We start from the raw sequence: 13,284 nt of genomic DNA on the forward strand, positions 1-13,284 counted from the left end.
TCGTGTCTTGCACTGTGAAGACTGACGCAAAGTACCTATTCAGTTCCTCTGCCATTTCTTTGTTCCGCACTACTACTTCTCCAGTGTCATTTTCCAGCGGCCCAATGTCCACTTTTGCCTCTCTCTTACCTTTTATATATCTAAAAAAACTCTTGCAATCTTCTTTTATATTACTGGCTAGTTTACCCTCATATTTAATCTTCTCCCTCCTTATTTCTTTTTTAGTTGTCCTCTGTTGGTCTTTGTAGGCTTCCCAATCCCCTGGTTTCCCACTGCTCTTCGCCGCATTGTATGCTTTCTCTTTAGCTTTTATGCTGTCCCTGACTTCCCTTGTCAGCCATGGTTGCCTCGTCCTCTCTTTAGTATGCTTCTTCTTCCTAGGGATGAATTTTTGCTGTGTCTCCCAAATTACTCCCAGAAACTCCTGCCATTGCTGTTCCACTGTCTTTCCTGCTAGGCTCATCTCCCAGTCAATTCTGGCCAGCTCCTCCCTCATGCCTCTGTAGTTGCCTTTATTCAACTGTAATACCGTTACATCTGATTCCAGCTTTTTCCTCTCAAATTGCAGGGTAAATTCTATCATATTATGGTCACTTCCTCCTAAGGGTTCCTTCACCTTAAGCTCCCTTATCAAATCTGCCTCATTACACATCACTAAATCTAGAATTGCCTGTTCCCTAGTGGGCTCCACCACAAGCTGCTCCAAAAAGCCATCTAGTAGACATTCCACAAATTCCTTTTCTTGGGATCCACTACCAACCTGATTTTCCCAGTCTACCTGCATATTGAAATCCCCCATGATCACTGTAAAAAATTTTTATTAAAATTCATTGACATGTCCCCTCATGTGACAATGTCACATGAGCTGGGACATGTCAGTGAATTTTAATAAAAATTTTTATTAAATTTATAAACCCTTCATGAAACCTCATCCCGTCCGTGGATGAGATTCCATGAAAAATGCGAAGGCCGCCTGGGCTCTTTGCCTGCCCGCCAACCTTAAAGTTGGACGGGCAGCCCTGTTAATGAGTTCAATTGGTATTTAAATGGCCTTAACAGGCCTATGACAGTTTGGTGGGCATGCAGCTGACTCCGGTGCGTGTCCGCCGAACTGAAGATCGGAATGACACGTGCTGATGTTGGGACGCACGCCCGACGTCACCGCGTGTCATTTTATGTGTCGGTGAGCAGGGCCTGCCCAGGTTTCCTGCCTATGTGATTCTTGTCCTGCCCTTTCACCATCCCGGCAAAAATAGAATCTGTGAGAATGGGGTTGGGACTTCCATATCCTGGTCCCATTTGCCATTTTAAAAGTCTCCTGGGTCAGCCTGACTCCACAAAAATCAGGCCCTGACTGTTGGCATTATGCATGGCTAATAGACCTGTATATGTCTAGTAACACTGTGTCTGAATTTGGCAATACAGCTACTGTGGCCCAAGGCACTACCATTGTACCTGGAAACATTATCGTGTTATCAATATTCCCCCCGGCAACAGATAAAAGAAAGCAATAGCCACAGCAGGTAGTGGCTGCAGATATCGGAACCTGGAAATTACTTTTGGTGATATGAGGGGACAAACATTTAATTTGTTTGTATGTAATTTCCATATCAGCTATTTTATTGGAGGCAATATCCAATTTAAAATAGAAACATTAATGCGTACTTTAAAGTAGTGTGCAGAAGAATGCTATACCAACATCTTGTGTTTGTTAATATCACCAGCAATTTCCAAGGACTGGCTATTTAAAGAAATGAAATCAGCACCAAGAAGAAAAAATAATTTGACCAATACTGATAAATACAATACCACCAATATACTTTGTTGATATATTTACCCCATGGGGAATCATACTTTGGTCTCCTTTCCATTTATGTACTTATGCATTCAAGTTTAGATATCAAAATATTAAAACTGGTATGGGAAAGGGAAGGCTACTTGTTCTGGAAGAACCAAAACATTACACATTCATTATTCCCCAGTGTTGGCATTAAAAGCACTGGCATACATGCATGCCAGAGCCAATGCAATCAGATCAACATTGTTTGGGCCCAAAATTCCTTGGGAAGAATTTTACATTCCCCCATCAGTGGATTTGCAGTTGGGGGGTCTGTAAAATTCCTTGGATGGCCTTCCCATTGGGATCCCTCCCGCTCCGACCTCTCCGCAATTTGATGGTGGGCAGGCAAGACCTACATCGGTCTGCCCACTCTTGCTCCAACTGAGGCCTTTAGTGGTCAATTAATGACCACTTAAGGGCTGTTTCCCACCCAGGCTCAAATTTCAGGCTGGTGGGAGGAGTTCAGGGGCAGGAGGGAAGACCAGAAACTGACCCTGCTCAGACCTCGGGTGGGAAAGTAGTGGGGTGGGCGGGGGGATTGTGGCCTCCTTTCAACTTCGGACACCAACCCCACAAGATCTATCCCCTGCATGTGTTCACTCCCCATTGGCCTCTCCACCAACACCCCCACACTCACTCTGCCCATACACCCGTCCCCTGACCCCCCCTACCCCCCCGCCCCCACCAGGCCTCACTTCCCCTGCCTGCCTTGAGACCCCAACACTTACCTGGTCCTGGATTCTTGGAACGTAGACTCTGTGGACTGCTTGTAGTTCCAGTCCTGTTCATGCAACTTCTGGTACTGTTGGGACTGGAAAGCTACAAGCCCATCAGATTGGCTGGCAGCTCTCTGAGGTGTGACTTCCTTCTGACATCAGGGGTGGACATCCTGCCTCCAGCCAATTAACAACTCTTCGGATGGCAGGAGGGGAAACCCCGCCATCCTAATAATCCTGGCCCTCGGATTGGGGTGGACAAAAGGCAGTCTACTGGATCTCCACCATTTCCAAGGTGGAATGTCAGTCATCTCCACAAGGCAAATGACAGCCAAGGAAGGGGACTCTCAGCTGACGTACCCTGTTTTTTTTGGGAGTGCACAGGTGATTTGTTTAAGCATGTTCCCTTTAAATTCTTTTGTGCAGTTGCGCACTTACGATAACTTAAAGGGGACAATTTGTGCTTGGCCTCTGTGGGAACTTCCGGGGCCATGCAGCTCAATGGAATATTCCTTTCAACACTCGTGAGTTCCTGCTCCTCAGGCTCCAGTGGGACTTTTAGCAGTGGAGTAACAGTCTCCACATTTTAAAGAGGAGACACATTTTAAAAAACAAAATCACCCTTACTCAGGATGGGGAGGGGTTGCTGGAGATTCCAACAGACATGAGCAATTGGGTGCTGATGAAGTGCTAAATATGGCACTTGCAGCAACCTGATCCATGCAAATGAGGTGCACAAACTCCAGCGGGGCCAGCACTGGAGGGCACTATCAGAGAAAATCCTGGGGTGTCTCAGCTCACAGAATAAAACTGTGTTCAAAAATATTGCTAATGATAACATTGTCCAGCACTGTCAGCAATCGTAACTAAATTCTGTCCTGAAAATGCTAGAAATACTTGACCATACCTGAATTGCTTTGAGGAATTTTTCACAGAAGCTTTTGAGAACGATACAATATTCCTCAAGTTTAAATTTTTCATCTTCACAGAAATATTCTGCCAAGGACAGCCTTTTACTCTGGAACAATTCCATTGTTTTCCATATCTCTTTCAATTTTTCCTTTGCAGTCTGCAAAAGGAAGGAAAACAGAAGGCTTACAAAAAGTCATTTGAAGCCTCAACGGATTAATTCTTTGCAACATTCAGTTTTTAGCATTCTGAACTCCACGAATTTTAACTTTAGCCTATCCTTTTCCATCCCCTGTCACACTACGCATCCAGTATACAGAGACTGCACTGGAATACAAGTCAAACTGAAGTTTATTTATGATTAAGCATGAGGTCATGTAGGAAGATTAGCAACAGAGGGCTGGATTTTGTCAACAGCATACTATTCCTGATGCCATAACCGGAACTGCACGCCACTTCTGCTTTTTCTCTTTTAGCCTTTTCCCATGCGATTATAATTAGAATTCTAACTGCCGGCCATGTGCATGCAAAACACATTTAATTTAGCACATGGGGAAGCTCTTCATTGGTGAAACCCGCCATCAGCTGACAACGCTGCATCTACAGGCAGCCTAATAAAGAGTCTTCTGGTCAAACAGGGAGGGTCTGCATCATGGCCACAGCTTTCCTGCCCAACTCCATAGCCACTGGGCATCATTTTCTGGGCGGGGGGTGGGGGCCGCTTGCTGATGCATAAAATGACGCGGGGTGACGTCGGTCAAGGTTGGCAGGCAGGCGAAGAGCCCAGGCAGCCTTCCAAAAAAGCATGAAACCTCATCCACGGGCGGGATGGGGTTTCACGAGGGATTTAAAATGTTCGGAAAATTTTTAAGTAGAAGTAATGGACATGTCTCAGCTCATATGTCAGTGTCACATGTGGGGACATGTCAGGAAAATTTTTTCTTTAATAAATTTTTATAAGTTCAACCGATCTCCCTGATGTAACACTTTGCATCAGGGAGACCTGTGTGCTCTTCCACGTGCATGCACAGAAGAGCGCACAGACCTGCTCAGGAATTCCCCCCCACCCGCACAGGGAGCACACAGCGCTTCCAGGGGGACATCATGCTGGGTGGGCCTTAATTGGCCTGTGCATGTAAGATGGTGGCGTGCCCCCAATTGGGAGCGCCGATTGGGAACCCGCCCACTCCTGCACAACCCCCTCAACAGGGAGAAAATGCTGCCTCTTAACATAAGACTTGAGAGCACAAAGATGGCACAGGTGTTTTTCAAAATTAAGTTTCACTTGTAAATATTTTACATTACATTGGTTTCACTTTATTCATGTGCACATCATTGTCATTTGTTGATATTAACTTTGTCAGATAGCTAAGCGTATTGGCATGCATCATGGCTGGCATTAATGGTTACAGGGGAGTTAGGGACATTTCCTTTATTGTGGAAGAAACAATGTTGTGTTTTTGCATTCACCCTTTATTGAATGTTCACATTAGTGTCCAGTGTTGTACTCACCTCTCTGCGAGACATGGCTGATCTTACAGGCTCAACTGGCCCTCCCTTCTTTACATCCAAAGGGCATTGTCCAAGAGCAATTTCAGCAGGGTAATTGAAATGTTATAGGAGAACTCAAAAGCTCTGTGAGGACCCTGCCAACCAACACCCCGAGATGTTCACACATTTGGACAGCACTGATACCGCCCTTTAGGCCCCTCATTTTATTACCTTGACTGACTGTCCCCACCATCTTCCCCACCGCACCCAGCACACCAGGCCCTTCCCAATTCACTCTTCCTTGGCCCCGACCCCACCCTCTATCCTCCCCTTGATCCCTGTTCTACTTCTCCATGCCCCTGACCAAAGCCTCTGTCTTCCCCTGGATCTCTCTTCTACTCCTCCATGCCCCTGACACCCTCCACAACCCCCCTCATCACTAACCACTAACTTGCCTGTCCTGAGCCCCATGCAAGAGTCCATTCTCCTGCTCCCCTCCCTTGGATCCTAGAGTTGAACAAAGAAAACTGCTGATCTTACACATAACTACACAAAGCCAAGAGGTGCATGCCACCTTTAAATGATCATGCACTAGGTGCCACGAAATTCTCATGCACCACTGACTTTATTTTGTCGATAGGACTTTATTGAAAACTATTTCATGTCAATGAGGACTCATGATATACAAATGTATTACAAGTATGAACCCACCACAAGCCAGCATAATGCTCAACACACCGCAAACATGCTGCTGACTTTATTGCTGCATCTGAACCCACCATCGGGAAATCAAAATTTCACACTCCACATAATTAAGTCACCCTGCATCCCACCCTTGTAGGCTCGATAAAATCTCCCTTCCCCCACCCCCGAGAATTATGCACGGGCCTGATTTTAACTCACTCAAAACCCATTCAATTAAGTTAAAATCAGGCACATGGAGTAATGGAATAGGGTATGAGTTCTATTTCCAGCCAGACCACTGGGGGTTGTACCAGGTTGAAATTTTTTGTAGATAAATTTGGAAGAATCATCCCAAATCATTTGGTTACCAGTTCTAGTTAAGTTCAGTGCCAAGAATAATCTTTTTGACAGCATTCAGATACAGAATTGTGAGTCATTCACGAAACCAGAATGGAAAGGAGAAAGTGACAAGAATGGTCTTAGCTACATTTATCTACAGCTTTGTATAACTTATGATATTGTTATCCTTTTGAGATACTTTTTAATGTCTAAAATTAAGGTTATTAATTTAGCTGCTGATGTCCTCTGAGTACCCATCAGGCGGAATTTTCCATCCCCATTGGCGTCGGGCGTCATGGTGGGCGTGAGTGGACAATATGGCGGAAGGCCAAAAATTGGTTTCACGACATCATGAAACCACTTTGTGATCATCTGCTCCACCAGTCAATGGCAGGCCATGTTTCCTGCTGCCGGAGATTGGGAACATCATTTTAATACATCTGCATTTAATTATAAGCCCTGCTCGCTTAAATCAGACCTGGAGGGCCTGGTCTGCATTTGGGGTCCTGCTGTGTGGCAGTGGCACCCTCCTCAGTCTGTGGAATTGGAGTTGCTGGGGTCACAGGAAGAGGGAATTCAGATGGGCCAGACACTCCCGGAGTCACCTGGGTGGATGGCCCTGGGGTATGCACCTGCTGATCCTCCTCCCTATGGGTGTCTGAGGGGCCCTGGTTAACTCCTTGAGGAGAAGGGAAGCTGGAGTGAGATCGAGCTGCCCTGCACCCCTCTCGCATTGACATTGTGGGAGGCTAACTATGGCATCAGCGATGGAGTTCAGCCCATACAGCAGCGCAGGACCATTGTCCTGGACCAAGGTCTCCATGGCGGCTGCCACCCTACCAGTGTTGACCTCGGTGCATTGGCATGACGGCCTGATTACCTCGGACTGAAGGTGGACGGAATCCTCCATCGTATTTTTCCATCTGAGAAATGCAACTGTCAACTGTCATCCCTCCCTGCTGTTTCCATGATTGCCGCTGCAGCTCCAACAACTGATTAAGGACCGAGTCCAGAGGCTTATCATCTGACTTGGACTCAGCAGATCCCTAACCTCCAGCACTCCTCCGAGTGCCATCAACCTCAGGTGCCCCTGCCTCAGCCTGCTGTGGAATAGATTGTATGCTGTGCTAATCAGTTAGTGAACCCGAGTCTTCTGTACATGTAGGTCCCACCAAGGTATGTGTCACCGTGGAGGGTGTAGGTGAGCGCTGTGGCAGGTGTTTGAGGGAGCTGTCCTTAGGGTCCTCATCTGAGCTGCTGTTAGTACTGGAGTCGGGGCCAAGGTTGCCTGAAGGTGACGTGGTAGATGTGCCCTATGAGAGAAAGTGGAGATTATTAGTGCATGGCTGCCGCAATACATAGAACAATGGATTCACACGTGAGTTGTCAGAGGGATGATCTGGTGCATGGTCCTCACTTGGATGCTTTGTGTCAACCTCGCCGTCACTGCAGGAACAGTCCACATCCTCTCTGGTCAGCTCTAATGCATGGTCTTCGAAGGGAGTGAGGACCTTGATGTCTGGCACTCCATCCCCGGTCTGGGACCTCTCCCGGTGATTGTGCGCGACCTTATCCTGCATAAAGACAGATGGAGAGAGTGTGAGCAAGGCAAATGCCCATCCAAATGACAAGGATGCCAGATGTGCGTGTGTGTGTGTGATGAGTGGAGCCATGGACAGGATGAGGATGCGATCTCCAGAGGAGATGAGGCCATATGGAGATGTGAGGCTGTGCATGAGAGAGTGAGTAGTGATGTCCCTTGCGCTGGCAGTCAGTGAGATGCCAGTGAATGTGTGATGGGTTTGTGAGTGTGAGTTTAGAGTGATGAGATGGTTGACTTACCCTGTTGGCAAAGATGAGATTATTCATCCTCTTTCTGAACTAGATAGCCAACCTCTTGTGGGCAGCATTGACACTGACCACCGCTTTCTCTCCTGCCCAAAGTATAAAGCACTGTACACAAGGAAAATTGGACAATATAATCCATGAAAAGTGTTCAAATAGCTAAGGGTGGAGATGAAAGACGAAGAGACTCAGTGTTAACTAGAGCAATTAATGCTTTGAAACAATCAACAAAGTTCAACCAATAGAATACAAGTCAGGGGAATTCATTATCAAACTATATAGTGCTCTAATGAGACTGTGAATATTATGCTTATTTCTGGTTGCCAAGAAGCAAGGGAGACATTCAAGCACAATGGAGAGAAGGGCCACAAAGCTAAGCCTGAGGAAAAAGAGTCAAGTTATGCGAAAAACCTTGAGAAACATGGGCTTTTCAGCCTTAAAAGAAGACACCCGAGAGTAGGAGGTGTAGAAACTGGTCCAGTCAATGGCGCAAATTGGATGGTGTCTGATCTGCCACTGTTATATGCAGCTTCTGATATTTAATTCCATTAATTGCAATGCAACTGAACATCAGGCACCAACTGAGACAAATTCCTACCCCTAGATCTTTTAGAAATATACAGAATGATCAAGGCAATTGTAAAGGTGATTTTACTTCAAATTAAATTGTGGAAGTAGGACTGGGGAATGTAGGTTCAAATTCCATACGAAGTGTTATAAAAACATGAAATGGACTTCCAGAAAGGGTAGTAGAGCAATTGACCCTGGAATTACTTAACCGACAAATAGATGCTACAGCAGACGAATTGTGAGCTTTATCCTTGATAAGCGAACTAAGGTGAGAAGAATTGCCTTGTTATTTGTTACTAATTTCTGAACAGAATTCTCAACTATCCTATACTATGCAGTTTCCTTCTGACAACAACATTCTTCTTATTACTTTTGAATGATGTAAATAGCGTTTAGCATTTAGGTTAAAGCTAATAGTCAAATTTATTTACAAGTAGAATAATACACAGAAGCTCTTAAGACGTAATGACTTGCATTTTGCAGTCAGAATTGCTTGACTCCATGTGATATCAAGAAATGGCTGAAGGCACTGGAGCACTGGATACTGCAAAAGCTATGGGCCCTAACAACATTCCTGCAATGGTACCGAAGTCTTATGCTCCAGAACTAGCTGCACCCCTAGCCAAGCTGTTCCAGTGCAGCTGTAACACTGACAGCTATCCTGCAATGTGGAAAATTGCCAGGTATGTCCTGTTCCCAAAAAGCAGGACAAATCCAACCCGGCCAACCCATCAGTCCACTCTCGATCATCAGCAAAGTGATGGAAGATGTTGTCCACAGTGCTATCAAGCAACAATTACTCAGCGATAACCTGCTCACTGATGCCCAGCTTGGGTTTCAACAGGGCCACTCAGCTACTGACCTCACTACCGCCTTGCTCCAAGCATGGACAAAAGAACTGAACTCAAGAGGTGAGGTGAGAACAACTACCCTTGACATCAAGGCAGCATTTGACAGAGTATGGTATCAGGGAACCATAGCAAAACTGGAGTCAATGGAAATCGGGGTAAACTCTCCACATGTTGGAGTCATACCTAACGCAAAGGAAGGTGGTTGTGGTTGTTGGAGATCAATCATCTCAGCCCCAGGACATTGCTGCAGGAGTTCCTCAGAATAGTGTCTTAGTGTCCATCTTCACCTGTTTCATCAATGACCTTCCTTCCATCATAAGGTCGGAAGTGGAGGTGTTTGCTGAGAATTGCACAATGTTCAGCACCATTTGCGACTCCTCAGATTCTGAAGCAGTCCATGCTCATATGCAGTAGGACCTGGACAATATTCTGGCTTAGGTTGATAAGCAGCTAGTAATATTTGTGCTACACAATTGCCAGGCAATCACCATCTCCAACAAGAGAGAATCCAGCCATCTCCCCTTGACATTCAATAACATTACCATCACTGAATCTCCCTCTATCAACATCCTGGGGGTTACCATTGATCAGAAACTGAACTGTACCAGCCATATAAATACTGTGGCTACAAGAGCAGGTCAGAGGCTGGGAATTCTGCAGTGAGTAACTCATCTCCTGACTTCCCAAAGTCCGGCCACCATCTACAAGGCACAAGTCAGGAGCGTGATGGAATACTCTCCACTTGCCTCGATAGGTGCAGCTCCAAAAACACTCAAGAACCTCAACACCTTCCAGGATGAAGGAGCCCGCTTGACTGACACCCCATCCACCAGCTTCAATATTCACTCCCTCCACTACTGACACACAGTGGCAGCAGTGTGGCATCTACAAGATGCACTGCAGCAATTCACCAAGGCTCCTTCGACAACACCTTCAAACCCATGGCCTCCACCAAGTAGAAGGACAAGGACAGCAGATGCATGGGCACATTACTACCTGCAAGTTCCCCTCCAAGCCACACACCATCCTGACTTGGAACTATAACCGTTCCTTCACTGCCGCTGGGTCAAAATCCTGGAATTCCTTTCCTAACAGCACCATGGGTGTACCTACACCACATGGCCTGCAGCGGTTCAAGAAGACGGCTCACCACCCCCTTCTCAAGGGCAATCAGAGATGGGCAACAAATGCTGGCCTAGCCAGCTACGCCCACATCCCGTGAAATAATAGAAAAAGTCAGTGACAAAGCAACAGTGCTCATCGCTAACTTCAATTAAAACTGCCCACAAAGATCTTGTGATTTCTGTGGAATAATTCTTCCTCTTTTGACAGCAATTTAAATCTGACATCAAGTGATAGGGATATCTCGGTGTACCGCAACAGTTATCAACAAGCAGGTAAGCAGCTTGGTGAGGTGTTCACACATAGCAAACCAGGGAGTTAAAACTGTTTATATATAGTTATACATTTAGTATGCAGGTACAACAAGTAATTAAGAAGGCTAATGGAATGCTATCCTTTATTACGAGAGGGATTGAACATAAAAGTAAGGATGTTGTGCATCACCAAGGGCATTGGTAAGACTGCAACTTTAATACTGTGTGCAGTTTTGGACTCCTTATTTAAGGAAGGATGTAAATGCATTGGAGGTGGTTCAAAGGAGGTTTACTAGATTGATACCTGGAATGAGTGGATTGTCTTATGAGGAAAGGTTGGACAGACTGGGCTTGTTTCCACTGGAGTTTAGAAGAGTGAGAGGTGGTTTGATTGAAGTATAAAAGATCCTGAACGGCCTTGATAAGATGGTCGTCGAAAGGATATTTCCTCTTGTGGGTGAGTCCAGAACTAGGGGGCAGAGATGAGGAGAATTTTTTTCTCTCAGAGGGTTGTGCGACTTTTGAATTCTCTGCCTCAGAAGGTGGTGGAAGTGGGATCATTCAATATTTAAAGGCAGAGGTAGATAGATTCTTGTTAGGTAAGGGAATCAAAGGTTATTGAGGTTAGATGGGAATGTGGAAATCAAAACACAAGAAGATCAGCCATGATCTTCTTCAATGGCGGAGCAGGCTCAAGGGGCCAAATGGTCTACTCCTATTTCTATTTCTTATGTTATTATGTTCTTCTCTCCTTCACTTTTAATTTAAATTTCAGACAGTGAAATAAATGATTATGATTATTTTTGGACTGAAGTTAAAATATCAGTATCAACAAACTTCAAAAATTATTATTTTAAAAATATGTGGAACCTTTTAGTCATATTTAATCATTTGGCATTCTACAACTATAAAATTAGCTTTTCAGGACCAGTGAGGGTGTTTGGCAGTAATTATAAAGTCAGTATGATGTTAAAAACCCATTTACACATCATTCAACAAAATGTAACAGAATGCAACTTTCTCAAGGGCTTTTTACATTAAGGTTAACAATATAAGAGTGGAAGTTCCCATCAATTCGTAAGATTTCCCATTGATTGCAGTCTGAGATTGTCACTATAGCACACTCTCTGGAGAAGCATAGGCCTGAATTTTCACCCCTGAGTTGGGAGCACAGAGTCAGGACATTTTCTGGCTCCGCAAACACGACCCCAGGGCAAGTGGCCCAGAAAGTCATATTTTCATTCTGGGGTGGACCCCCCCGGGGGTCGGGCCGGGCGACCCCATACAAGTGTGCAATATGTCGGGTGTGGAGGCGGGCTAGGCGGAAGGCCTACTTTGGTGCACTGGCACTGTATCGAAGTTTTTAAAAAGCCCAGAAAAACATAAAACAGGTCTTCAGCAATCACCCCTCACATCCTCTCACCCCCCTGCACGCCTTCCCCATACTCCGTCCATGCCAACCCATATCACCTCATGCCCCCACCCACTCCTCATGGCCTCTCACACCCTCCATGCATAACCATGCCCCTCTGCCCACCCTCATGGCACCTCTTACCCTCCATGGCAACATATGCCCCCCATACATCACCCTTTGCCCTTACACCTACCATGCCAACTCATCCAGTAGCTACCAAAGACAGACCTCAGGACCCATGCTGAGATTAAATAAAGTTCTGTGTCTATTGCAGACAATATTTTTTAAAAACCCTCTCATTCGTAAAAACCCATTTACTACATTTACATTCCTTCAACTACATTATCCCTTATGACAACAGACATTTCATTCAATTGCATAATCCCTTCTAAAAACAAGCATTGGAATTCGTAGTCCCATTTCAGAGTCCATAACCACTTGGAGCTGTCAATCAAACTGTAAAATGGCAGGTACCCTACTGTGATAATGGACGGTTGTGAAATCAGCCATGCAGCACTACCCAGTAATGGTAGCCCTAAGGCTTATGTCAACAGAGTGAAATAACAGGCAATCATTTTATTTTTAACACTCGGACAGTTGTTTCAAAGAGTTAAAGGCCGGGACTTTTAAATGCCTTAACAGCTTAACAGTTCTTTTGACAGTTTATCCTGGCACTTTTGACAATTGTTCTTGACAGTTCCTCTTGACAGTTCATCTTGAAACTTCTAACAGTTGTTTTTGTCAGCTCCTCTTTACATTTTTGATAATTGTTTTTGGCAGTTCCTCATGACAGTTCTTTTAGATGCTTTTGTCAGTTGTTTTTGACAGTTCCAATGAGCTTCACAGTTCCAATGAGCTTATGCACCTTTTACACACATTCATGCCTAATTTTAGTATCTCAAACGACACTTTACCTCATCTAAAGGGCATCTGACATCCCCCAGAGGGCAACTGACCTCTCCCAAAGGTGTCCTGGGACCATATCAAAAGGAATACCTTACCTCTCCAAATGGGTACCCTGGCTATCCAAATGAATCCACAAAGTTCAGACCTACTCCAACCAGGTCTAATCTGCACATCAGGTTTCAGACACCTCTCACATCAAAATCACAGGAGTGGAGGCAGCTACTGATTTCTATGGGCAGCAGCCTGCGCGAATCCTAACGCATACCTATTCCGGCCCCTGCGAAAATGGTACGTGCCGAGTTCAAGGACGGAATTTGGGACTCTTCCACCATTTTCATAATAA

At 45.3% G+C, this 13,284-nt stretch overlaps 1 protein-coding gene across 2 annotated transcripts in view; it reads right to left on the reverse strand.

Moving 5' to 3' along the window:
* The window catches only part of fhdc2 (FH2 domain containing 2), a 110,501-nt gene that overhangs the window by 41,407 nt on the left and 55,810 nt on the right, over positions 1-13,284 (reverse strand). For both annotated transcript variants that reach the window (XM_078546980.1, XM_078546981.1), the window contains exon 11: positions 3,464-3,625. In XM_078546980.1, coding sequence (XP_078403106.1) covers positions 3,464-3,625 — 162 coding nt within the window. The remainder of the gene's footprint in view (positions 1-3,463; positions 3,626-13,284) is intronic.

The sequence above is a fragment of the Cetorhinus maximus genome, chromosome 8, assembly GCF_964194155.1.
Source record: "Cetorhinus maximus chromosome 8, sCetMax3.hap1.1, whole genome shotgun sequence".
Classification (NCBI taxonomy): domain Eukaryota; kingdom Metazoa; phylum Chordata; class Chondrichthyes; order Lamniformes; family Cetorhinidae; genus Cetorhinus; species Cetorhinus maximus.